We start from the raw sequence: 25,264 nt of genomic DNA, 5'->3' as shown, positions 1-25,264 counted from the left end.
CATTACCACTGTTTCCATCTTCAGAATTCTTCATCTCCCAAAAAGCACTCGAATTCTGCGACCGTAACTCACTCATTCCGTAGCTATTGGCCTAGCTACTCTAGGTGCCTGATGCAGTGCAGCCGTGACGCTTCTTCTTTTGTAGGGGCTTCGTTTATTTAGCAGCATCTTTAAAGTTTATGCTGTGTGCGGTGGAGTTGCATTCCATTTTAAAGTTGAATAAAACCCATTGTATGAATACACCACATTTTTCCTATTCATCTTTCCACTGATGGCCATTTGGACTGTATCCGTCATCCAGCTTAAGTGTTTAAATGAAAGAGAATAGGGAAAAGCCACTATGAGTTGACTTGATTAGTTCTGAGTTTATTAACATCACAAGGGACTGGAGCCATGAATATGATCATTTTATAACACCACCTTCTTAAGCAGCCAAGCACTGTTACTTTATTGTTCTATAGACCTTCATCTCACCAAGCTCTTGGGAGAATCTAATTTTTAAAAACTCTAGATAAATTTGTCCCTTATCTAATTAGTCATTTGACTACATTCCTTCTGAACAGATATGGTGTAAAAGGGTACTTGTGAAGGACTGAGTACAAATACAGTGACTGAGAACCCACTAGGTCAAAAAGATACCCAAGTAGGTTGTCAGAGTTTTATGATAATAGAAGAGACAGCCCAAAAGCTGGGTGTTAAGAAGTTGCCAGAGATAGCGGTTGGTGGACATACCATAGATGCCGGAAATGAAATCAAGGTAGCACTTAGGATTTTGCCTCTGGAAACATGTTGGGTCATACTACTCTGTCCCTGAGATAGAGAATAGAGCAGTCTGTGTGCTGGGGAATATGACTGAGGCTTGGATGGTAAGAGAGTAATAGCCCAGCGTGAAGAACATAGACTTTGGAGTAGACGAACGTGTGCTAAGTTCTGACATGTTGTACTTAAGTGAGTTAGACAAATTACTCAGCCTTTCAGATATTTACTTTCCTGTATTAACACAGGAGAAAGCAAAGCCTCACAAAATTGTTAGAAGCACTAGTGTCATGTATGTAAAGCACTGAATTGGAGGCCTTGTGAACCCTAAGAACTTTAGATGACAAAAGTTGTTCTTGTGATGGCTAAATTGTCCCTTAGTCTCTGTGCGCATCTTGATGGTGACATTAGCTGAACGCTGGGCTCTGCTTACAGAGCCTTTGCTGTTTTAAGGTCTAATCAGAACGCCGGCATCCTAATGATTACAGAAGACTTCATCTATGGGGCATTGTTGATCATACATGGTCATTTTACCTGAGATACTGGATAGACTGGGGAGGTGTTCTATGTATGGATATGTTTTTCTCCCAGAGCTACACAATTAAGTGGAGCAAGCATTACTGTTCTCATGGCCTACACATTCTTTTTCATGCCCAACTAGCAAGGGTTGCCTTTGGCATTTATGTAGAATTGTGTTTGTAATTTTCCTAAAACAGGAAAATATATCATTAAATCATTAACTGAAGAGGGTCAGTATGTTCCAGAAGGCTGTAAATTATCTTCTCAGTGAAGGATTGAGACCTGAGTGATCATTTTCAAGATAACTTACAGTTTCTCAGAAGTAACTTGATCTTTTGGGTCGTGTATCAGTCTCAATGGTTGGCAAGAGAGGGTTATACTTTTGGGCCTTGAACGATGGCTCAGTGGCTCAGGTGCTTGCTGCCAAACCTGAGGACCCCAGTTTCATTTCTAGTACCACATAGTGGAAGGAGAGAAACATCTCTCACACATTGTCCTGTGATCTCTGCATCTGTACCTTGATGTGTGTGCATGTGAACACAAACACAGTAACAAATACTGCTCTTCATTTCTACATCTAAAAAGAGGGACTTTTGTTTTGTTTTAAATAAACCTCAGACTTGAAGATGTTCCCTGACTGGAATTCATCATGTAGTAGGTAATGATGACACCTGTCATCAGAGGACTAGGACACTGCATGGAGAAGAAAAGGACATTGTTCTTCATCCCCAGGTAAAGTCTCACTTTCCTGGGTCTCATGGAATTTCTTTATCCAGAGTGCTTTCTCTGCTCAATGGTTAAAATTGCAGGAATCCTTTTTGTCAAATGCCTTGGCTTTCATCTAAGGACAGTTTTGCTACCGAGAGCATTTGTTAATGTTCAAAGACATTTTTGATCTTCTTGACACAAGTAATGAAGGGTATTTATTTAGTAGGTAGAGACTAGGGATTCTATTTAACATACACTGTATAGGATCACTGTGAGACAGACTTGCAGGGGTAGGGACAGCACTTCCTGGGCACTGTTGAAGCATGGTTGAAATCTGTGAAAATTGTTAGCATTAGTGATAAATTCTTTATATTTATATCTTAACTTTCAATTTGATGCACGCATTCTCCTGTGAATACACAAAGATGTCGAGGATGGAGCAGTTGGACTCCTAATTCACAGCTGTTAACACTCTACTCTTCCCTAGTTTTCTTAAGCAAAATGACTATGAGTAAAACAGAGTCAGGTTAGCCTTTGCCAGCACTAGCCATCTGGAGCACTCCCAGAATGCCTTGAGACAACTCTGAAGATTGCAGCTGATTGCCCTGACTTCTAAAGGTGCAGTCCCAGCCAGGACTGCTGGAAATAGTATGTTCCAGACATTATGCTAATCCCAAATCTGATGGCTGATAAGAAGGCTCAGCAACCTTTTCTCCTTGGCCCAATGGGTAAGCACTTTGCCTGGCTGAACAGTTATAATGGCTACACTTTTGTGAGGGTCTCTGGAGCTCTCTTGTACTCTTGCAGAATCCTTACTAGCTTGATGCTCTCTTGATGTGCAGTTTGTAGTTCATGATTAGCCAATGTACAAATATTTGTGTGTGTGTGTGTGTGTGTGTGTGTGTGTGTGTGTGTGTGTGTGTGTGTGTGTGTTTTAAGTTACCACTTTGCTAAAATCATCCGTAAGGTCATGTTAGGAAAGTAAGTTTCATTTAAATGTTTTCATTTTCTGTTGACATATGCACATGGTGACACTTTCAATCAAGTTACAAGTGAAAAAGGTCAGAAGTGTTAAATTGGAATATGGCATCTCTTAAAAGTGAGGCTGTAAGGGCGGTCATGGTGGGGCATGCCTGTAATCCCAGCACTTGGGAGGCAGAGGCAAGCAGGTCTCTGTGAGTTGGAGGACAGCTTGGCCTACAGAGTGAGTCCAGGACTGCGAAGCCTACACAGAGAAACCCTGTCTTCAAACAAAACAAAACAAAACAAAACAAAAAAAAAAAGCACGGCTGTGGCATGCTTGACTGCTTTACCATGTGTCTTCCCACAAGACTGATGTGTCCCACAAGAACCTCAAATGATTACTCATGGAAACAAAGGCAAAATGGTCTCATAGATTCAGGATGGAAACTGGTGATAAAATCAAGTACAGCTCTGAGTAGGTGACAAAGAAAAAGAGCCGAGCTAGGTCCGTAATGATTTGCATTTGAGATGACACACATCTTTATATAGTGTCAGAGTCACTACCATACCTTAGCAAGTTGCAAATGTCATCATTGTCTAGACAGTTGGGCATGGTTAATTGGTAATTTGATTTTTCTTTTTTTGTGTGATATACCTTAGTTGGTTGGTTGGTTCAATAGTAAAAATACGAATCCTTTTGGGGGAAAAGGTGTGATTGTTACCACCAAATTTGGTGACTGTATTATACATACGTATGTGCTGTTGAAGTTTGTCTAATTCATTCTGAGGCTATTTCCAAGCTACTCGTCGTCGTCAGGGGAAATAGAAATCAAAGCGAAGGAAGAACAATGTAAAGTTTTCTACTGTTAGAAAGGCTAAAGTGTTTTTATTTATTTGTTGATTTTGAAGATAAAGGACATTTTTATTAGCTTTTGTGAGAAAAAGGACAGAACATGCCAGCTGTAACTGCAGCTGCCAGGAGAAGGGAAACTGTAAGAGAAAGCCATGCTTTTTGCAGTGGAGGTCAGTAAGCAGCAGTGAGGCAAAATAACAGGCTTCAGTAGAAGAATGGAAGCTTCCAGATGCCAGGGAAAGCATGCTTGTGTTTGGCTAGTATCTATCTGTAAGCGACAAAGAGAAGGAAGAAAAGCTTGGGCTCTGTGCTGCAGAGCACAGGCTGCAGAGCAGGGGCTCTGTGCTGCAGTCTGACAGAGGCTCCCCAAGCAGCTGCACTCTCTAGTATTTTAAATGGCTGAGAGTGGGTATTAAAACGCACTGTTTAGAGTTCATTGAATATGTCATAGAGGGTTTTATTTCAATACATAAATATTTACAGTGTTCCGGAAACTACAATGTCTTTTAGAATTTTTAATGGAAATCTTAACTTAGAAATTTAAGAAGTGTATGGCTACCTGATAATTCTTTTAAAAATTTAAGGGGCATGTGACAGCCCAGGTACAGTCTGTAGTTCTGAGACTTTAAAGATATTTATGATTCTTTGGTGGTTTCTTCCTTGTATACCATGGCTTTGGGTCATTTTTGCCACTACTATCCCCTTGCTCACCCTCACATACGCCTGCTGAGCACGGTCCTAACAAGCTTCTCTCATGCTTTCATGTTGTGTCTGTTGCTGTTTTGTGACCTACTGAGTCTAATTCCCGCATGGACTGGGGTGTTATTTTCTGGAGCACAGAGCCCAGTAAAGAAAATTACTCTTTTTTTTTTCTCTCAGCTGTCATTAACTGGCAGTCATTCCTGAGGGAGGCGAGGAGACTGAAATGCTCCTCCCTTTGCATGGTGGAATTTTGCTGCACCTCCCTCGTCTTGTGCAGCTAAGCAGTTACTGGATGTTTATAGTTGTAAAGTCGTTTCCAGAAGTCAGCATTTTGTAGCATTTCTTTGCACCCTTCAGCTCTTCCTACCCTTGCCTTCTCTGATGTTCACTGAGCCTGGGGCGGGGGCTGACACAGATTTCCTCTTTAGAGCTGTGCACTTAACAGTCAGTTATTATTACTTTACGGGGAGGGGTCTTTGTGTTAACCTTTACCCACTGCAAACAGAAGCTTTCATACCAAAACGAAGAGCAGCACTTACCTTTGGGTATCACCATTTGTGCTTAGAATTCATTTGATGCCAAGTTGATTTAGCAAAAATGGTTTCCTCTTAGGGCCTATTACTTCCCCAGCCATAAGCTTTTGACCAAGATTTCAGGACCAGGCATGAATATCATCTTGTGAAGTGCATTTTAAATGAAATCAGGAAGTGCTTAGTTACCCCATAGTACTCACGCCACTGTTTGCTGTAGACGTGCAGAATGACCAGAACCATCACCAGCGGAAAGACTCTTGGGAATGACATAGAATAGATCATCTTTCAGAGATTTTTCTCTGTTGATTAGATTTAGGCTATTTAAAATTCCTACTTCAGTTCTAAAACTGTTAACTGATACAAGCTCCAGTTTGCATAATATTCACTTAACTTCTATAATATTTTACAAAATTGAACTAGTTACTACTTTATAAAAAGAAGGTTTTAAAACAATACTTGAATGAATGTTTACTATGCCTTGAAATCATATTGAAATGGGATTTAAGGGATTTTATTATTCATTTTTTTAGGTTAGCATACAAAGTAATGAATGGGTCTCATTATGGAATCATCTTCATACTGTTTTTCTTCTCTCAAGCATTCTTTTCCTACTTTAAAAAATATTTTATTAATTCATTCATATTACATCTCAATGGTTATCCCATCCCTTGTATCCTCCCATTCCCCCTCCCTCCCATTTTCCCCCTACTCCCCTCCCCTATGACTGTGACTGAGGGGGACCTCCTCCCCCTGTATATGCTCATAGGGTATCAAGTCTCTTCTTGGTAGCCTGCTATCCTTCCTCTGAGTGCCACCAGGTCTCCCCATCCAGGGGACATGGTCAAATATGGGGCACCAGAGTTCGTGTGAAAGTCAGACCCCACTCTCCACTCAACGGTGAGAATGTCCTGTCCATCAGCTTTTTTTTTTTTAAACTCAATTTAGTGCTCTCTTTGTTATCTAAGTCTGGAAATGCCAGTTGTCGTCATTGTCATCATCTTATTCTCCTTCTGCTGCTGCTGCTGCTGCTACTACAGGCTCTTTGTTATCTGTATTTTGTAGAAGAGAGTCACTGAGCTGTATTCCATATCATTTCAGTACACACCTCTCCTTCCCCAGGCACTTCCTGTCTTTTTTGCAGGTCAGATGTGTCAGGGACAAATCATCCAGGATGAGCCCAAATGTCGTTGCTCTCTCTGTGAGGTCATCACTCAAGATGACAGCATGCATGTTATATAAGTCAGAGTTCACCATACCTCCTGCGACTGCTAAGCTAGGCTGAACTTTCTGTTGGACTCAAACACCTCGGCAAACACCTTGGCAGCCCCGATTCCTCCTGCTGCATCCACTCACACCTGCTTTCACTCTGACCTCTACCAACATTTCCTGTCTCAATCTAGTTGTCACACTTGGTCCCCGCAACATTGTTGAAAAAATTTTAATCTCCATACAAGGTTCTTCTAGAGTATAAGAATATAATAGTCAACAAATCTTGGTAATGCTGCTCTGCATATTCTAATATTTTTGACTTTTCATCCTTTTACATAATTTTTCCTTATTTTTCTGCAGTCCTATTTCTGTGGTTTATCTATATAGTAGATTGATTCTAATGAGGTTAATTCTTTTGTTGTCCTTGTTCCTATTGGTCCTTCTTACAAAAAATACTTAACTTCTTTTCCATTTGTGTTGATGCCCTACCCATCAGATGGCCTAAAAAGCAGTCTGCCAGGGCTTTTGGAATTGTTACTGCTCTTTTGGAAATGCTTTATGCTGTTTAATCTATTCTTATTTAAGATAAAAACTACAAAAGGCACGAAGCACAGCCCTATACTATTTTGGTTACTCCCAGTAGAAATTAGTGAACTTTCATGTACATTTGTATTTTATTTCAATAATCAAACATTTCATAATCTATCATGTGGAAGAGGAGGATTACATATTGTTTAGGACATTAATTTTTCAGAAGTATGAAATTCACTATTGAATATTTGGCACAAGCATGAAGAAGAAAATGTGTTCATAAATGTACATATATGTCTTTTAAAATTTAATTAATTTATTCAGATTACAACTCAGTTGTTATCCCATCACTTATATTCTCCCGTTCCTCCCTCCCTCCCACTGTCACCCTATTTCCCTTCCCTAGGTCTATGACTGAGGAGGCCTCCTCCCCCACTATAGCACCTATATGTCTTGTATATCTACTATATTACAGTCATGCAGAAATTTCACTTCTGATATATTTATATTAACTAGTGATTTAAACAGATAATAAAATTGAGAAAACTATGTTTTTTATGTTTTAATCTTTTTGTTGTGGGTGATGTTACTTAAAAAGAAATCCTTGGAATAATATAAAAAAAGGATTATATTATGCAGTCTGTCATTCCCCCACCTGAGAGCTGTGAGGTCTTTCTTTGCAGGCATCTGGCATACCTGCTGGATGTGCTCTGTGTTTGTCTTAAAAGTGAACACAGTGCCACCTTATGGTTTGGTTGTGTTGAACGCATAAAGAAGTGTTTTATTTTTTATACAGAGATTATCTGTACCAAACACCAATGGGCTTAAAACTTTGGCAGGGTTTTCTGAATAATTGTGAACTCAAATATTTATATAATACCTAAGTATATTGATAATGAGCACTTCTAGCTTTATTGAAGTATCATGTGTCTGCATGTTTCCTCTCCCAGTTTTGGCTGGAGAATGTGAGGTCTGTCCCTGTGTAGCTCTGGCATCCTATGTCTGCCTATTAGAAGCACATAATTCTAACTTAGCCAGCAATAGTACTGCAGTTAGCAAATAATTGATTTTTAAGAATAACTTGATTTTTCCCTATTTTCAATGGTAAAATTTGCTTATTATAGATAATTTTTTAAATACTGAAAATAATAGAGAAAGAGCCTGGCACATCCTGAGGAACTCACATAGGTGTCGTCATCCATGTAATCAGAAGCAGCACTTGGGCGGCCTGCTGTGTACAGGCCCTTCTCAGCTCCCCTTGCTGATCATTCTCTCAGAAGAATTGTAAGCTGGGGTGACAGTTTGTCCTCCCAAAATATGAGTCCAGGGCTGCAGCAGCAGTCCTGTGTCAGTCTCTGTCCTAAGCACCTAACCAATGATGGTAAAATAGAAATAACAGAGTAAATCAAGTTTTGCTTGAACTTAGCTGTTTTGGAATTTGTAGATGTCTTCAAAACAGAGAGGAGCAAGGCTTGGAAAAGTAGGGGATTATAAAGACAGATATGGAGTTAATCAAATGTATGTGACTAATACTGAAGACTGCTAGTGTTGTCAGAGGTTTTAATACCTCCTTGTTTTCTAGGGTTTTGATTTTTAGCGTGCCTGAGTGTGTGTGTGTGTGCACGCATGCGTGCGTGCGTGCGTGTGTGCGTTCATGAGTGCAGGTCAGGGACAACTTTTGGAGTCAGTTACCACCTTACACTTTGTTTGAAGCAGGTCTCTTATGCTGCTCGGTAGGATGCTAACTCTAGGGATTTTGAACTTGGGTTGTTGCCTTGTCTCTGCCTCCCACCTTGCCATTTGGAGACTGGGATTGCAACTGGGTTGGTGCTCATCCTGCTTTGTACACAGGTTCCAGGATCCTGAATTCAGTTTGTGAGGTTTACACAAGTGCTTTGACTCACTATGCCATCTCTCCAGCCCTATGTTATTTGTGATATGGTTTTACTATGTAGCCCTGGCTATCTGGGAACTTACAATATAGACTAGGCCATTCAGTACCTTACTATGGTCCATTTACTTTTGGATAACCAAGGATTGGAATTACAGACATGAACTTGGCTTTGATGTTCTATTGATAGCTTCCCTGGAAGCTAGGGAAGATGAGTGAGGTTAGCCTCTGCACCATACAAGAACTCGCCTCCACCCTCCTGAGTGCTGGCAGTCTAAGCAAGTGCCACATTTCCATCTTTTTCATCTTTTCTTTTTGCTGTTTCATCTTATTTTTCACCACTTCTAAGGAGGCCATGTCTCCTGATATTCTCTGGAGGTGTACCAACTATTTTCAGGCTTTTTTTTTTTTTTTTTTTTTTTTTTTTTTTTCTCTATCATGGTATACAGTTAAGTTTTATCTTTGAGGATTTGGGGTGAAGGTCATCTTCCTATGTTGAAATACTGTCTTTTTCTTGCTATTTTGTGCTTGCCATTTTTAATCATTTAAAAAGAGATATTTGCTGGGTATAGTTGTATATACTTTAAATCCCATCACTGGGCACTGGGGATTGGGGGCAGACAGGTCTTTTGAGACCAAAACTAGCCTGGTCTACAAAGAGGTTCTATGCCAACCAGGGCTAAACAATGAGACCTTGTTTTTAAAATACAACAGGAACAAAACCTAAATCAACCACAGAAAGTAAGGAAGGGAGGAAGGGACGGAGGGAGGAGGAAGATAGGAGGAAGAAAGAAAAAGAAAAAGTGAAACCACCAGCTCTATTTTTTGTCAACAGCTCTTCACCATTGGTTTGTATTGGGCTTAGTGTCCTTCCTGGATCCACAGCTGTGGCCATGGTAACCTGCACAAATCCTAGAACACTTCCCAGCATTACAAGGCTTCTCCTCAGGTTAAATGTTAGGGCTGGAATTTATGAAATCTAAAATTCAGAGTGCTTTCTACCATCAGGTCTCTTCTTTGCCTTATCTGAATTCTTTTGCTTGAAAGCACTGCATTATATGCAGATAGCTTATAATGTGTCTTTGCTAGCACCCCTCAGTTTTTTTTAAAGATTTATTTATTTATTTATTTATTATGTTTACAGTGTTCTGCCTGCATGTACACCTGCAGGCCAGAAGAGGACACTAGATCACATTATAGGTGATTGTAGGCCACCATGTGGTTGCTACGAACCGAACTCGGGACCTCTGGAGGAGCAGTCAGTGCTCATAACCTCTGGGCCATCTCTCCAGCCCTCACCCTTCAGTTTTTATCCCAATTGTTTTCTAAGGGTTTTCATTCTGCGGGTATGTGCAAAGATGGGAGTGGGTCTAGTTGCTGGGTCTAGTTGCAGGGAGCAGTCACTAGGGCCAAGATCTGTACAGATGGGAGTTTGGGGTTGGCAGTAGTTTTATAATGGGCACAGCAAGTGCCTGAAGCAGGTAAGCAGGGAGAAAGGATGTCTGAAGCATTTTCTTTTCTTTTTACGTGATTTTAGCTTCTGAGGAAGAGATTTTTTTTCCTTTCTCCCCTCAAACTAATGCTTATTCTGTGGTTTTGTGAAGTTCTCTAGATTCAAGTGTTATCTGTTGATTTTAGTCTTCCGTGGAGTGTTTTTCTACATGTTCTTCTAAATCTTCGGAAATCAAAAGAGGTTGCACTGTAAACTTTCAGGGCACAGATGAATCTTGATTTATGCATTCTATCTTCTAATCTCTAGAGAAAGTTGGATGCTTTTAAGTGTGGCAGTAGAATTCCTAGTAGTTATTACTGTGTTACCTTTATGACAGGCTCTTTACTGACAAAGGCAGGGGCTCTGACCTCATACCGAATGTCTGTTTCAGACAGCAGTGGCAGCGGCGGCGGCGGCAGCAGCAGCAGCTATGTTCCACTTCTTCCGAAAGCCTGCAGAATCCAAAAAGCCCTCTGTACCAGAGACGGAAGCAGATGGATTTGTCCTCTTAGGTGAGCCTTTTTAAGAAACAAAATCCTAATTAGATGGATTGCTTTAAAAATTAGTTGATAATTGTATGTTTTCTAAAGGTTGTCTTCTAATTTTAGAGTAAGTTGTGTGTGACTGTTTCTCTCGCCCTTCCCTTTTGCTATGTCAGTAGTTTGTGCCTGACAGCCAGCAAGGCTTTGTCAGCCCCAATGATGGTTTCTTGAAAGCTGCAGGTGATTGTTGCTTTTCCTCTCATCTGAATTTACCAGACAACAAAGCTTCAGAAAACCTTCAGGCCTCCTGGAAGCCATTCATTGTCTTCTGAAGTTTAGCAATATATTCTTCTCTCAGGAATTTATTCCACCTAAGGCTGGCTTCTTAACGCCTGTTCTGTATTTCTTCTCTTTAAATATCTCTATAAAGTTAAGACACATTAAAAAAAAAAAAAAACCTTTGCTCATTTCTGTTTGTACACAGTTAGAAACAGCATTTTTTCTCTGTCACCATGCATTCATTTAAAAAATATGACAGTGGCATACTTTAAGTTTCCAGATCTTTTTATGTGTCTTTTACCTTCTACCACTTCATTTGCCAGCATAGAATATCAGAGACAAAGTCTGTCCGTGGGTGAAGCGGCGCCGCGTTTTGTGCAGTCTCTGTTACCCTGTAGCCCTGAGCAGGTCTGTCATTGATCATCAGGCTAATACAGCTGTCCTAGTAGGTGTCTACTTTGCAAGTCTCCTGCCTCAGCAGGTAAAGTGAAAAGTTCACTGCTGAGGGCTGCCTTTCCTATTCCAAGGAAGACTGGAGTGAGGAGCATCTTTGACAGAAATCTCACAGGCTTCCAGATTCGTTATTTCATGAGGGATTTTTCAAGACTTTAATTACTCTAATATGCTCAGTACCAGCTGTTCTGTCTTCTCTATCCCCACTCTAAGGGTGCGTTTTCTCAATGGCTGGCATGTTGTGTTTTGAGCAAGTTGTCCCAGAACCATCTTGGTCTGAGCACGATTGATGTTGTCCCCAGACCGTATGTCTAGCAGTTTGATACTTATGAAGAGGAATCACTTCCGCCGTAATCCTAGGAAAATATACGGTGTAGTTGGTATTACACTTTGTTCAGCTGACCCAACAGGTATCAGCCAAGACCTCCTTGTCTCTCCAGAACTGTCAGCTGAAATTGTGTCTGGCTAATCCTGTTTGGTTTTAAAGACAAAGCCACCAGCTTCACTGATTTCCTTGGGTGTGTGTGGGTAGGTGGGAGGTGCTTGTATACCTGGTGTTCTCTGGCCTTAGTAAGCTCCCCTGAAGTTTTATGCTGTCAGTCAGTCTTGTTTCATCTCTCACTTTCCACCTCATTTCTCTTTCATCTGCCACTTCATCTCGCTTCTCCCTCAGGTGCCCTGCACAGGTTTAGAGGGAAGTACAAAAATGAGTCTGACTTTACAGCTGGAGCCTTTTGGTTGTCCTCTCAGCTTCACGACTTACTAGGGTTCTTGCTTTAGGAAGCTGTTTAACTACCTCAGGAGCCACTGGACATGTTATCAGTCAGTACTTACATGGTGGGGTTAGTGTGGACTGCATGAATTAATGAGCACAAAATCTTTAGCATAATCTGTAAGTGAAATGGTTCGATTCTCATATATAAAGGACTTAAATTTCCAAGTTCCTCACCTTGGATGAAGCAAATTTGGAATCAGCCTGGGTAATCGGATCCTAGAGCCTGTCCTTTTAGTCTCTGCACTGTTGCAGGTTTATGTCCTGCACTGTCATCATTTAAATGTGTTTGTTTAGTTGATGTGCAACCAGAGGCATATGAAGTTGTGATGCTCCATTGACAACATGGTGACAGTAGATGGTGACAATGTTCTGCACGTATAAAGAGCTGGAAGAAAGGGTATCAGTGTTCTTTCCATGTCCTCAGCTTTATCATTTTGCTAGTTTGTTTTTTCAAGATAGGGTTTCTCTGGGTAGTGTTGGCTGTCCTGGACTCATAGGCTGGCCTCAAACGCACAGAGACCCGCCTCTGCCTTCCTGAGTGCTGGGATTACAGGTGTGCGCCACTGTACCTGACTAGTTTTAATCTAAGTCATTAGTGATATTTGAAGCATTGGGGAAAAAAGTGAAAACCTTAAATTGTGTACTTTATCTTTTAAACATGAAAATACTTTTTTTTAAGGGAAAATTTAGTATTGTATTATTGGTCGTTAAATTTGGCTCTTATTTTGGCTATCTCACACTTTACTATCTAATATTTTAAATAACTAAAATATTTTAAAAGTATTTTATAAAACTAACCTCGTGGAAGTTGAAGGCTCCTGGTATCAGTGTTTTTGTAGTGAAACATAGTCAGTATTCATGAACTTAACTGGCTTTATTGATAAAAATTCTAACAGTCACTCGGAATATTGTATTATCTTTAAGAAATACAAGGATAAACTTTAATTTTTTGGTAAGGTACCCTTTTTTGTTATGTTATTCTATAGCAGTCTTTTTATATAATATCTTAGTCTCAGAGCATATCATATAAAAAGACTTTAAAAAGATAAATTAAGTGGTACATGTGAAATATTTTTGTAATTTTATTATTAACATGGTACTATATTTGTGTATTTTGGAATATGAACTAGTTAGGTTTATGTTGCTGTGATAAAATACCACAGCCAAAAGCAACTTATAGGAGAAAGAGTTTATTTGGGCTTATAGTTCTAGTGGACTAAATGTCCATAGCAGCAGTGAAGGCATGGTGGCCTGCAGCCTGGTCAGGAAGCTGAAGGGACCATCTCAACTTTTCAGTCCTACACAGGAATCAAGGAGAGAGAACTGGGAGTCAGGTGGCTGCAAACTCAAACCCCTCAGTTCTTCTTCAAGCAAGGCTGCGGGGTCCTAAATGCCCATAACTTTCCCAAACAGTGCCATCTACTGGGGGCCAGTGAATGGGGGTACATTTTCATTAAAACCATCCAGTATATATCCACACAATATTTTTTAATTGTCATATGAAATAGGTACATTACAAGAAAGAAAAAGATTGGTTTGGTTTTCTTATCTTCTGTCTTCTAAATGATAAACTTCTATGACTTAGAAACAATTTTCTGCCAGTATGGGCTGTTCAGAATTGGTTAGATTATATCCTTATTGGCCTTTCTTTATAACTTGTTTCTTGAAGGGTCACAGTAAACTACACTGTTAAATCTAGAAATGATGTCCCCTCTCTTTTATTTCCACACCAATATACCTTTTCCTTTAGGCTAGTATTCCTTCTTAATGTTGGCCTGAAATTTGAGGGCCAGACAGAACCAAGGCATTTTCTTGATAATAAGACTATCTAGAGTATATACAATGGACTAGCTCATGTTTATGTGAAGTCTTTATCCTTACCAAGATTTCTAAAGCTTTTGGCCTTTGAGATTGAAGACTATGCAGAATAAGAATAAAGAGGGCCTGGGAGGTTAGAGGGGGGATCAGTAGGAAAAAATCCTTTCCCTTGTGTAACCAGTGTGTAGTCATAGAGGAAGGCAAGAGTTCATTCAGTAATGAAGTTGAAGTAATCCTCCAGGGTGCTCATTTTACACAAAAACAAATTGCAGTTTTCATTTGCATCACTGGGTGGCGGTTTTTCACAGTCTTGTGCTACTGTTTAAAAAAGCCAGCAAGCATGGCACTCTTTGTAATTACCAGGGCCCTTTTCTGTTATGACACATTTAATTGTACTTTTAACACATTATCTTTAAGTTGATTACAAATTTACTAGTGTAATGTGCAACCTTGTAGTTATTTTAAATTAGGAAAGGGTATTGCCTAGATGTTGGCATATAATTCTATCTAAAACCAAGACAAAGGCATGCCTTAGCTTATGTCATAGCAAAAATAGGGAAAGGAGCAGTGGCAAAATCATAGGATATAAAATTAAAGGAAGTAGTATAGATTATTGTTGTTGCCTCCACTAATATTGTTTATCAAATATTGAATATAATTTTGGGGCCAGTAGAATGCAATTCGGCAAGCAAAAACTATCACAGAGACAAAAAGCATTGGGATACAGTACAACTGAAATCTATCACATTTTTCAGTATACGTGGATACTTCTAAAAGGCGGCTTGTTTTGTAACACCAAATTTCAAACTGCCTTTTTAATTCATAGTAGCTTGAATTTCATCTTTAAGTATTGATATTGAAATATAACTTAGTTTACCCCTTTTATGTAGATTAAGTATTAAATCTGATTTTTAAAAAGTAATTGGTTGTTTTAAAGATTCTTTTCTCTTACATTTCTCACTCTGGAAATCAAAGCATGTACATATACTTAAGAACATTTTATTTTTATTTAGGGCTTTTAGAAAGTAGTCTCTCATCTCTATGTTTTCCATTGTTTTGAAAATGAAAACTTAGCTGTGTACAGTGAAATTTTATGTTTCACAGAGTAGGGGATAGTAAGTAACTTTGATTCTATGTCAAGCCAAAGGCTTTAATTATAACAGCAAAAATTAAATAGGCTTTCAACATGTGCTTCCTATTTTAACTCCTGTTCCTACAAAACAAATGCACAGATTTTTTTTTAATAAAAAAGGTATTCATGGATTTAAAAAGTAATTTGTTCTTTTCCTTATATAGTGATATCCAGAAAAAGTCAATATATTTAATTTAACATAATGATCTCTCTATATTTTAACTCTTGACCTTTAAATTCCAAAGCAAATGTCCTAGGATTTTTCACTTAAATTCATTATGTAATGAAAGTTCTTTTATGCTCATTAAGAAATTTGGAGCTGTATGTAATCGATGAAATTTTCTCATTCATTGCTACTTAGTTTTGGACTAGCGGGTAATCCAGCAGTTTTTTAGTTCCTGGAGTTCAGGATATTGTCCCCACGTGGGGGTGTACTGCCCTCTCTATCTTTAGGAACCTCTAGAGTACAAGAGCATTAATTGTATAGGATGGGAAAAAGATGCCAACTGTGCCGAAAGGTCTTGTATTTTATACAATTATAGGGAGGCCTTTCATTCTTTCTGAGGCCCAGTGGATTTGACTGACTCAAATGTAAATTAGGATTCTCCTGCCCTAATCTATATTTCTAATGCTTCCCATTGAGGCAGCACTTGAAGAACACGCTGGTACTGGGGCCCTTACTCGGTTTGACTCCCCTGAGATAATAGTGGTAGCAGTTTCCCTGTAGATAATCCCAGAGGACATGCAGGCTAAGGAGTACTGTAGTCCTCACTCTGTAACTCAGTACACCATCAAGCAATAGGTTAAGACACTGAACCATAAACAAGTAACAAAAGGCAAGTGAAACCACAAAAATTTTGGATAACCAAACATCTGGTAAAAAACAGAAAGCTTCACACTTCTGAAAAGTGACGTCTACCTATACATGTCATACATTTGGGAACAGTCTTTTTTTTAACCAGCAGAACATCTGGCAAGCATTTTGTTGATTACATAAGTGCACTAGGGCTTTTTGCATAGTTGTAGTACATCTCTGTTGTCTTTAGATAAGATTGTTTGACAGATATTTTACAGTAATGTGTATGTTTAAAAAATTTTTTTGATCTAAAATCCCCAGGCAGTCATATTTGTAGTGTAGCTGTAGGCCTGGGGAGGTGGCTGGGTTGCTGTGACAGTGTGCTCTCAAAGGTGCTCATTCACAGGGGAGATGGTAGTGTGCACGGAGCATCATGAGCTTCCTGCACACGGTTCCTGTAGGTTTTCTAGTGCTGACCTCTGAGCTTTCTCTCGCCCAGGCATTCTCCACTGCCTGCTAGGGTGCTGAATCTGAGAGCAAAAGCCAGAGAAACAGGGTGTCCTCTAAACAGCATGGAGCGGGTAGTGTTTCAGGCAGCGTAGTAGTGCCTGAGAGTTGCTGAAGCCATTCTTTTCTAAGGTGTTACTGGGAGAACAAAGCATTCTTATGTGACAAGGCAAGACAAGATAAGGTATATTCAGAGCCAGTGAAAAGTTGCTGTTTTGCTAAAGAGACTATATCAGGGTCACCGATGATAAACTTACCTAGAAAGGTAGTTTATAATGGCTGAGTCATTAGAATCTCATTCCCCACACAGTAAAGAACTTTTAGACCAATTTAAAGCATCAGTGACTTATTTTTTTATTTCAAATTTAGTAACAGCTTTTAAAAATGAAATTAACTTCTATCATTCTGTGAAGACCAATAATTTATTTGGTTAAATATTTAAAGTTAATCACAGGATTATTCCCTGAACGTATTTCTGTACTTGGTATATATGCACACTAGGGTAGCAGATAGGCCGGAGAAACAACAGTTACATAATATGGGACTGCACATTGTGTAACAAATACCCGGAGCTGAACGTTTTCATATCCTTCAGTTTTAACGTGATACATGGCATAAAATACTAATTGTATTCATTTCTCTTTCTTTCTTCCCTTTCTTTTCTAGCCCTATGACCATATTGCATTTAGGTGTGGGTTTGTGCTCTTTTCAGATTCTAGGAAATCTTTTAAAAATACAGTTTGGCTGGCCATAATGGCACATGCCTTTAACATAGCACTGGGGAAGCAGAGGCAAGTGGATCTCTGTGACTTCCGGATCAACCGAATCTACATAGTAGAGACATACCCTGTCTCAAAACACCAATCAGCCAACCAACCAACCAGCCAACCAACCAATAAATAAATAAATAATAACAAATACATAACAAAAATTGAAGTAAAAACATAGCTGCTATGCAGCTTCCGTCCTTTGCCCAGCCCCCCTTGTGCTGGATTGTGGACATGGCGAGTGACCGCTAACTGCTCTCTTGTCCATGAAGCCTGGGCATGTGGTGAAGATGAGTGGAGCGCACCCCTGGGGAGCTGTCAGGCTGCCCTGTAATGCTTTCCTCTGAGCACTCCTTATGTGAAACAGGAGTAAATTCCCATCCTGTGTGAATCACTGTTTTGTCATTTTCAGATGAACCAAACCCAAACTAATACTGTCACTTAACTGGAAGCCATAGTAATTTGTAGTCTCTTTAAGTTCTGTAACTTAATGCTTTATTATTTCACTCAGGCAGTTTGTCACTTCAGTCTTATTTTCCTTATCTCTGAAATGTGAATAGTTTAATAGTTGCCTCATTATGTTGGGTAAAATGAAACCATAGGGGCAGTAGCTGGAGAAAAGCTTTAATTTATTTGTTAATTCTCATCAGTGTAGGCTTAGCCTTAGTCATCTAGGCAAACCTGAAGAGAAGGCTGTAGGCTGTTTCACCTATGCTGTGTATAGACTGTGTTAGCTCGTGTGCTTCTGCTGTAGCAATACCAGGAGTCAATGATTGATAATGAACAGAAATATATCAGCTCACTCTATTGGAAACTGGAAAATGGGAGATGAAGAGCTGGGATCTGACAAGGACCTTCTTGCTGGGTCATTCTGGTAGAAAGGCAGAGAAAAAGCAAGAAAACTATCAGGAAGGCCCAGAGCTTGGCCTCTTGTAAGGAACCTACACTCTAGTGCATTGGTGAGTGATAATGGGTTAATCCATGCTTGAGGACCGAGCTCTCAGAACACTATGATGCTGTCACATTTCAACATGGATTTAGGAGGAACAAGTGTTTGGAAGTGTCTCCTCATATGGTCACTGTCCAAATCTGCTGAAAGTTGAAAGTCTGCACTGAGCAGAGGAACATGACTAAAGAACTGAGAATTGCTGCCAGACCCTGGTGATCACTTTGGAAAGAGTGTAGCTACTGACGAAGCACTTGCCTAGAAAATGTGATCCCCAGCACAGAGACATACAACTGTTCTTTTCATCAAGAATGGTATGGCATACACACATCATATTGTTAATGTGTTAACTCTGCCAAACCAATGGCTTACAGGAGTCATTTTAAACATTTTTGGAATTCTAAGTCAAAAGGTTAAGCTCTAAACTTATGGAATGACTTAGTTTATTTCTGGAGCCTTCCATTTTCAGATATATAAGCTGAAAATATGTTTGGCAGCACCAAAGGAAAACTGGAACCCTTAAAACAGTTTGATGAAAGATTTCTTGAAGAAGTTGATAACTGTGATAATCAACCATTGTTTCTGCTGACAGTGCTGTTTCAGCAGTTATTATTGTACATGAGTCTGGGAAGCCAAGTGGAATGGTCAGAAAGACCCTGAAAGTGTAGGGAACACTTTACTGCAGGAGAGCTTGTATAAGTTGCCTCAGATTCTCAAATATCTGTTACCCTGAAAATGCCAAGAACTGTCTTCTAGATGCTAGTTTGTTTTACAATCCATTCAGGATATAACATTCTGTTAGACAGCTTCTTGTTCCCGTTAACAGGTATGGGAAAGCTCAGCTTATGAAAAGAAAAGGTTGTTTTTGGAAGTATCAGCCCATGCTAGGCTTGTATGTGGCTTCAGGTGTGTGATGAGGCAGTAGGTCATGGTAGGACATATGGAAGAAAATGGCTTCTTGCTAGAAAATGAACAAGAGGAAGATGGGGGCCGGGGGTCCTCAATACCCTGCAAGGGCATGTCTGCAAGAACCTGAGATACTAGTGAGCTGTGAGAGATGCTGTATTCTTAAAGCCCCATCACTCCTGTGAGTGACACACCCAGGACCTAGCGTTTACTTTACGGGTCTCTAAGGGAGACTTAAAAATCAGACTCTTTTTTTTTTTTTTTTTTTAAGTTAAAAGCACCACAGTTTTACTTGAATTATACGATTGATTCTCAAAATATTGCATTATAATAAAAATTTTAAAAGATAACATAAACATTTTATTTTAAAATTTCCTTACAAATTGAGCTATACATTTTAATATTTCTCAATGTAAAAGTAAGAGTAAGGCAGCATATATAATAATTTTTAAGACTAAAGGAATCTGAGGGATAATTTTCAGCACTTTTGTTTGTTTTATATATTCAAAGTAGTTGAAAATATGTTTTTTTTTTTCTGAGAGAAATTAGGTAAATATAAAACAGAGCTACCCAATAAGAAAAAAACCAGACAGCCAAAGCTACATTTGAACAGGTTATAATGAAAATGCACTCTCCATTGTGAGATGCCCTTCTTGCCTGTAAGGTTCTTTTTATTGCTATAGTTGGGTTAAATATATCACCATAGAAATTTAATTATGATTTATACCTGTTATAAAAATATGCTAATGCATCCAAATACATTTTAATATTTTCAGTTCTGGTATATTTAAATGGTTTCCATGTCCTAAAGGTATGTAATTTTTCTCAACCCCTTTTAGGTCTCCAGGGTTACAGGACCTTGACAATTGTAGAATTCAGAGTGGTAAAAAACAGTATTTCCCATGTAGTGTTTTGTGTGCAGCTTCCTGAAGTTAGGAGAGGTATTACACTGCCAATACTGAGTAAGGTGGTCTTCTCACAATTCTAGGACAAAGAAGCCTTGGTATTTCTATCTCTTGGCTTCTCATTCTACAGTTTTCCATTAGCTCTAGAGAAACGCAACATTAAGTTTATAAACAGGCATAGTATAGTGAAAAGGAGCAAATGGCGCTGATAGAAGCCACTTAGCAGCAGGTAATATTTACTCATGCAGATGTTCTTTTCTTCAGACATTTGTGTTATGGTCATAATTTTATACACTGCTTTATAACCTACACATTGAAATAAATTGAACATTAACTGAACTTTAAAGCTAGAACCATCAGATACACTATTTACTGGGATAGTTTGTATTATCGTATGAGAACTTCATGATGTTTTGCACTCTGAGTTCTTGCCAGTATCATTGTGTGTAGAGGTAAAGACAGGGCTGCTGCTGCTTATTTTAGTTTATTTTAATTCCCAGTTTATGTATTTCAGGTGTTCTTACTGGATGAGATGCCTCTCCTGATGAATGAGGAGTAAATTGGTCTTTTATTTCTTAAAGTATTTAAGTATTTTTTTTAAATAGCATTGCATTTTACAGCATTTAACAATATTGAAAAATCCTTAAGTTGCCCTAGTCTCAGTTAGCATGCCTTGATGGTATTGAAAAATTATTTTTTAATATACATTGAATTATTTTTCAGGGCAGCAATAAATCTGTATATTGGCAGTTAAACAAAAGACAGTGTGGCAGTTTAACCTGGCTAGTAGCTCCAGCTTGTTCCTTACTGAACTTTTAATAAAAATCTCTTAAAAACAGAGAGAGGAAAACTTACAACAATAACAAAACTTGAGACCATCAGACAGCTAGAATCTTGGGGAGAGTTAGGCTAAGAACAAACTAGAAGAGCTTTTAAGATGTGTTATAGCAGTGGTTCTCAACCTGGGAGTTGAGACCCCCTTTAGCGTCAAACGCCCTTGTAGAGGGGTTGCCTAAGACCATTGGAAATATCATATATTTGCATTACAATTCATAACTAGCAAAATTACAGTTATGAAGTAGCAGCGGAAATAATTTTATGATTGGGGGGTCACTACAACACGAGGAGCTATGTTAAATGGTCCCAGCAATAGAAAGAGCCGTTGTGCTATAGCATTGAGACCAGCATGATAGAATTCTGTGTTGACAACTGTTCTTCTGTATCCTTGGACGCCTGTTCTGAGACGGAAGAGAGCACACTGCTCCCTGGTCTTATATCTCCCCTAACACCATTGTCTCTGTGGACTTATTTTAGCTCCCTAGTTCTTTTATTGGAAATCTAATCACCAGTAAAACTAGGCAATTAAATAAAAAAGATTCTGCCCTCATGGATGAATTAATGAGGTAATTGTTTAGAATAGATCATAGAAATGGTTCCTGATTATTATGGTTTGGGCATATTTCAAAGATTAAAAAAAATGTGTGAAGATGTTTCTCCTTCACTCATGTCTGTGTAGCACATGCTAGTGTGGTGCCAGCAGAGGCCTGAAGTCATCAGGTCCCTGGGAGCTGGCGTTACAGACAGCTGTGAGCTGCTATGTTGGTGCTGGATACTGAACCTGGGTCCTCTGTAAGAGCATCCAGAGCTTCCCAACTGCTGAGCCATCTGTCCAGCCACCAGTTCGGACATACTTTAAAGATTGATGTACTTAATGGCTTGATTCCAGGAATAAAATAAATTATACTGAGAGGTGGTGGACCTTTAAGAGGGAGATTAGGTCGAGGTACCTCCTCCAGGGAGGATTCGTGCTTACCTCTCAGGGTACTTGCTCTAGGACCAGATTGTTAGGACAATCTGTTAGGACAGATTATATTTTGTTGTTTCTCCTCCAGAGCTAGACAGTAGAAAGAGAAAGCTGGCATAGGAGCTGCATGTGTGACAGTCAGGAAAAGCAGGTGACTAGGATGCAGTGTGCGTGCACCTGCTGCTCTTTGCTGGGAATCCATGTTTCATTATCTTGCTGGTTCATAAAGCTGACAATATGTACTAGACTTCAGTGGGTTTTCTTTACTTTAGTGATTTCACTTCGTTATTTATCTTTGAAACATAGAAAACTGCAGCTTACTAAGATGCGGTATTTAGTATGTTTTTGTTTTGTGTATTTGCTATGTCTACACATTAGTGGCTCCTGAAGGAAAAGCATTGAATCAGGGCTGGAGGGATGGCTCAGCCGGTTAGAGTACTGACTGCACTTTCAGAGGACCCAGGTTCAATTCCCAGCACTCACATGGCAGCTTACAACTATCTGTAGCTCCAAGATCTGGCACCCTCACACAGACATACATACAGAGTAAACACCAGTGCACATAAAATAAAAATAAATAAATACATAAATGAGAAAAGCATTGACTCACACACAGATCACATGACTCCAGGTGATTTAACTTCTGTTACATGTGTCTTAAAGATTCTCTATAAATGCTTTTAATTCTCTAAGATATTTATAGCAATATTTATGAATCTTATTTAATAGACAAGCTATAATATCGAAAAATCTCAAGCTTTTTATTTATTCTATAATAATTTAATGGTGTAAAGTTTTTCCAAGGATGAAAATGTTTTGGAGAAGCTAGCTAATATTTTATTGATTTCTCAATGTTTTTATGGATGTGGACAATACTTATTCCAAAAATTGCTTCATGAAACCAGAACTTGCAATCTTTAACATTGAGGTCAATTTTTAGCTATATTTTACTATATTTTGAAATGTTTATTTTAATGAGTTATACAAACATGCCATTTATTTAATGATAATTTTTATTATAATTTCAATAATTTAACAATCTTGGTTAATAGCAATGTTGTTTTATATTCCGTTCCTTATATTAATTTGCAAGGTATTTCTCTGAAATGTTTAGTTTAATGTGATTTTAAATTTATGTTTATCTTGTTTGTTTTATCATGTGTAAGCATACACACATTTGTGATGTGCCATGCATGGATGGTAGTTAGAAGACACCTTTCAGGCCTCTGGTCTCACCTTTGACCTTCTCAAGGCGGCATGTTGCTTCTGTCCGGCTGCAGCCTCCACTGTAGCTCGTCCTCCAACTTCCTGGCAGTTTCTTCTCTCCACCTCCCTCTCACAGCGTCAGGTGGTGTTGTCAGGAGCCACCTTGTCTTTTAAAGCAGTCTCTCTCTAGTAGTTGGAACTTACCAAGTAAGCTGGGCTGCCTGGTCAGGAAATTCCAAGTAAGCTCTGCTCCCCAGTGTTAGGATTAGAAGGAAGTGCCTGGTCTTCTTACGTGGGTGCTGGGGTAACTCAGGTCCTATTGCTTTCTTCGTAAGCATTTTACCAGCTGAACAAGCCTTCCAACCTGTGCGATCTTTGTCCTTTTTTTTTAATAACTATTTTTTACATTCTATACGTGAGTGCCTGTACGTATCGATATACTGCTTGTGTGGCTGGTGCCTGCAGAGGTCAGAAGGCAGCATCCATCCCCTGGAACTGGAGATATAGACAGTAGTGAGCCACTATATGGGACCTGGAAGCAGCAAGTGCTCTTAACTAATGAGCCATCCCTACAGGCTCTGTAAGATCTAACTACTCCTACTATCAACTGGTCTAGACTATCTACTAATACTTTATTGACTGAAGGAAGCTATTATTTCAACTTATTGGATAAATTTTAACTGAAGAAGAAGCAGAGGAGGAGGAGAAAGAAAGACAGAAAGAGAAAGAAGCAACCGCTGGTGACCTTCTATACCTGTGGGGTAGCACTGTTAAGTAATTGGGAGTTAGTGTGTGTACATCATATCGTAACATTCTTAAGAAAAATTTAGCTTGGTTTACCAGTGGAGAGAAGCACCATTGCTTCCTGCCAAGTAAGTGTGCAACAGTTTGTTTATTTGTCATCAACATTTTCTTCACCACAGTTCATCTCATGCAGAGTTCTCAGGCTCAGCCAACTTGGGAGTTTGATTTATAACGTACAATAGCTATACTCCATCAGATAAGAAAGGGTGCAGAGGAGTCAACAGCTGCTAACTTTGGTCCCTCTGTCTTTTTCGGGACTGAAATGATTGTTAATCTGATACTGTCCAATTAACTTGTGTTGCATGCTTTTCAGCTGTGCCCTTTCCTTGTCACTTTTATGCACAAATCCCGAGTGTTTAGTCTCAGAACAGGAACATTCATGCTCTTCATAGTCTTTGGCATTTGCTTCTGAAACACATTGAGTTTTTCTGGTAGTGGAATTTCTGCCAACAGAATCAGACCCTCCTGCACCGTTCACCTCTGCAAGGACCATCAATAGTAATTTTTGTTTTAAGCAGACATGGCATCTCTTGCATCTCCTTTGATAGTAAATATGTCATCTTTAGATTTTTTTTTTATTTTTCTACACCTGTCTTCTGTTTTGCTTAACTTTGATTATTTTTTCAACAGCATTTTGTACATTATATTTTATAGATTTAAAAGGTAAGGACATGAAAGATTGATATGAACCATTGACCTTTATATGAGACATGTATAGATCATATAAAAAACTAACAATTGATTTTATATCTTTTTTGCCCTGAAGTTGGTCATAGTCTCTTTAAAAAAAAACCTTTATTACATTTATGTATGTGTATATACATATATATGCATATATGCTTATATGTATGTATACGTATGTCTGTAGTGTGGGGAGGGGAGAGGAGAGAGAGAAAGAGCGTGTGCATTCACAAGTCATGCACGGGGAAGTAAGAGGACCACTATGAAAGTTGATAGTCTCTTTCTACTAGTGAGCTGCCAAGAATTAAACTCAGGTCATCATGCTTGGGAGCAAGTGCCTTCTCGTGCTGAGTTACCTTGCCAGTCTGAGAGTCACTCTTTTACAGTCAAGATTATCAGCTATCTTTTGTTGTTGTTGAAATAGGGCTTTGGCGGGCATGTGGTTTGAATAGGTATAGCCCCTGTAGACTCACGTGTTTGAATATTTGGTCCATAGGGAGTGGCACTATTAGAAAGTGTGGCCTTGTTGGAGTTGATATGGATTTGTTGGAAGAAGTGTGCCTCTAGGGAATGGGCTTTGAGGTCTCGTAACCTCAAGCCATTTCTTCCTGCTACCTGAGCGTCCAGATGTTTAACTCTCACTCCTCTAACTCCATGTCGGCACACGTGCCACCAAGCTTCCCACCATGACGACAGTGGACTAAACCCCCAAAACTGTAAGCCAGTGCCAGTTAAATGTTTTCCTTTATAAGAGTTGCCATAGTGTCACCTCACAGCAATAGAAATCCTAACTAAGACAAGTGTGTATGTATGCGGTAGAGGGAAGGTCTTGCTATGTAGCTGAGG

At 39.2% G+C, this 25,264-nt stretch overlaps 2 protein-coding genes across 3 annotated transcripts in view; both read left to right on the top strand.

Annotated features, from left to right (window-relative positions):
- The first annotated feature begins 10,573 nt into the window (after positions 1–10,573).
- Umad1 (UBAP1-MVB12-associated (UMA) domain containing 1) overlaps positions 10,574–25,264 on the top strand; it is a 150,918-nt gene continuing 136,227 nt past the window's right edge. The window contains exon 1 of one of the 2 annotated variants that reach the window (XM_051151939.1): positions 10,574–10,669. In XM_051151939.1, coding sequence (XP_051007896.1) covers positions 10,588–10,669 — 82 coding nt within the window. In that variant the 5' untranslated portion in view covers positions 10,574–10,587. The remainder of the gene's footprint in view (positions 10,670–25,264) is intronic. The other variant, XM_051151938.1, reaches the window with a different exon arrangement.
- Positions 10,604–25,264, top strand: part of Glcci1 (glucocorticoid induced 1) — a 300,803-nt gene continuing 286,142 nt past the window's right edge. Inside the window, exon 1 of the mRNA XM_051151935.1 lies at positions 10,604–10,669. The gene's annotated coding sequence lies outside the window, so the exon portion shown is untranslated. The remainder of the gene's footprint in view (positions 10,670–25,264) is intronic.

The sequence above is a fragment of the Acomys russatus genome, chromosome 10 (assembly GCF_903995435.1).
Source record: "Acomys russatus chromosome 10, mAcoRus1.1, whole genome shotgun sequence".
NCBI classification, from domain to species: domain Eukaryota; kingdom Metazoa; phylum Chordata; class Mammalia; order Rodentia; family Muridae; genus Acomys; species Acomys russatus.
This window is presented reverse-complemented; position numbering and strand designations above follow the sequence as displayed.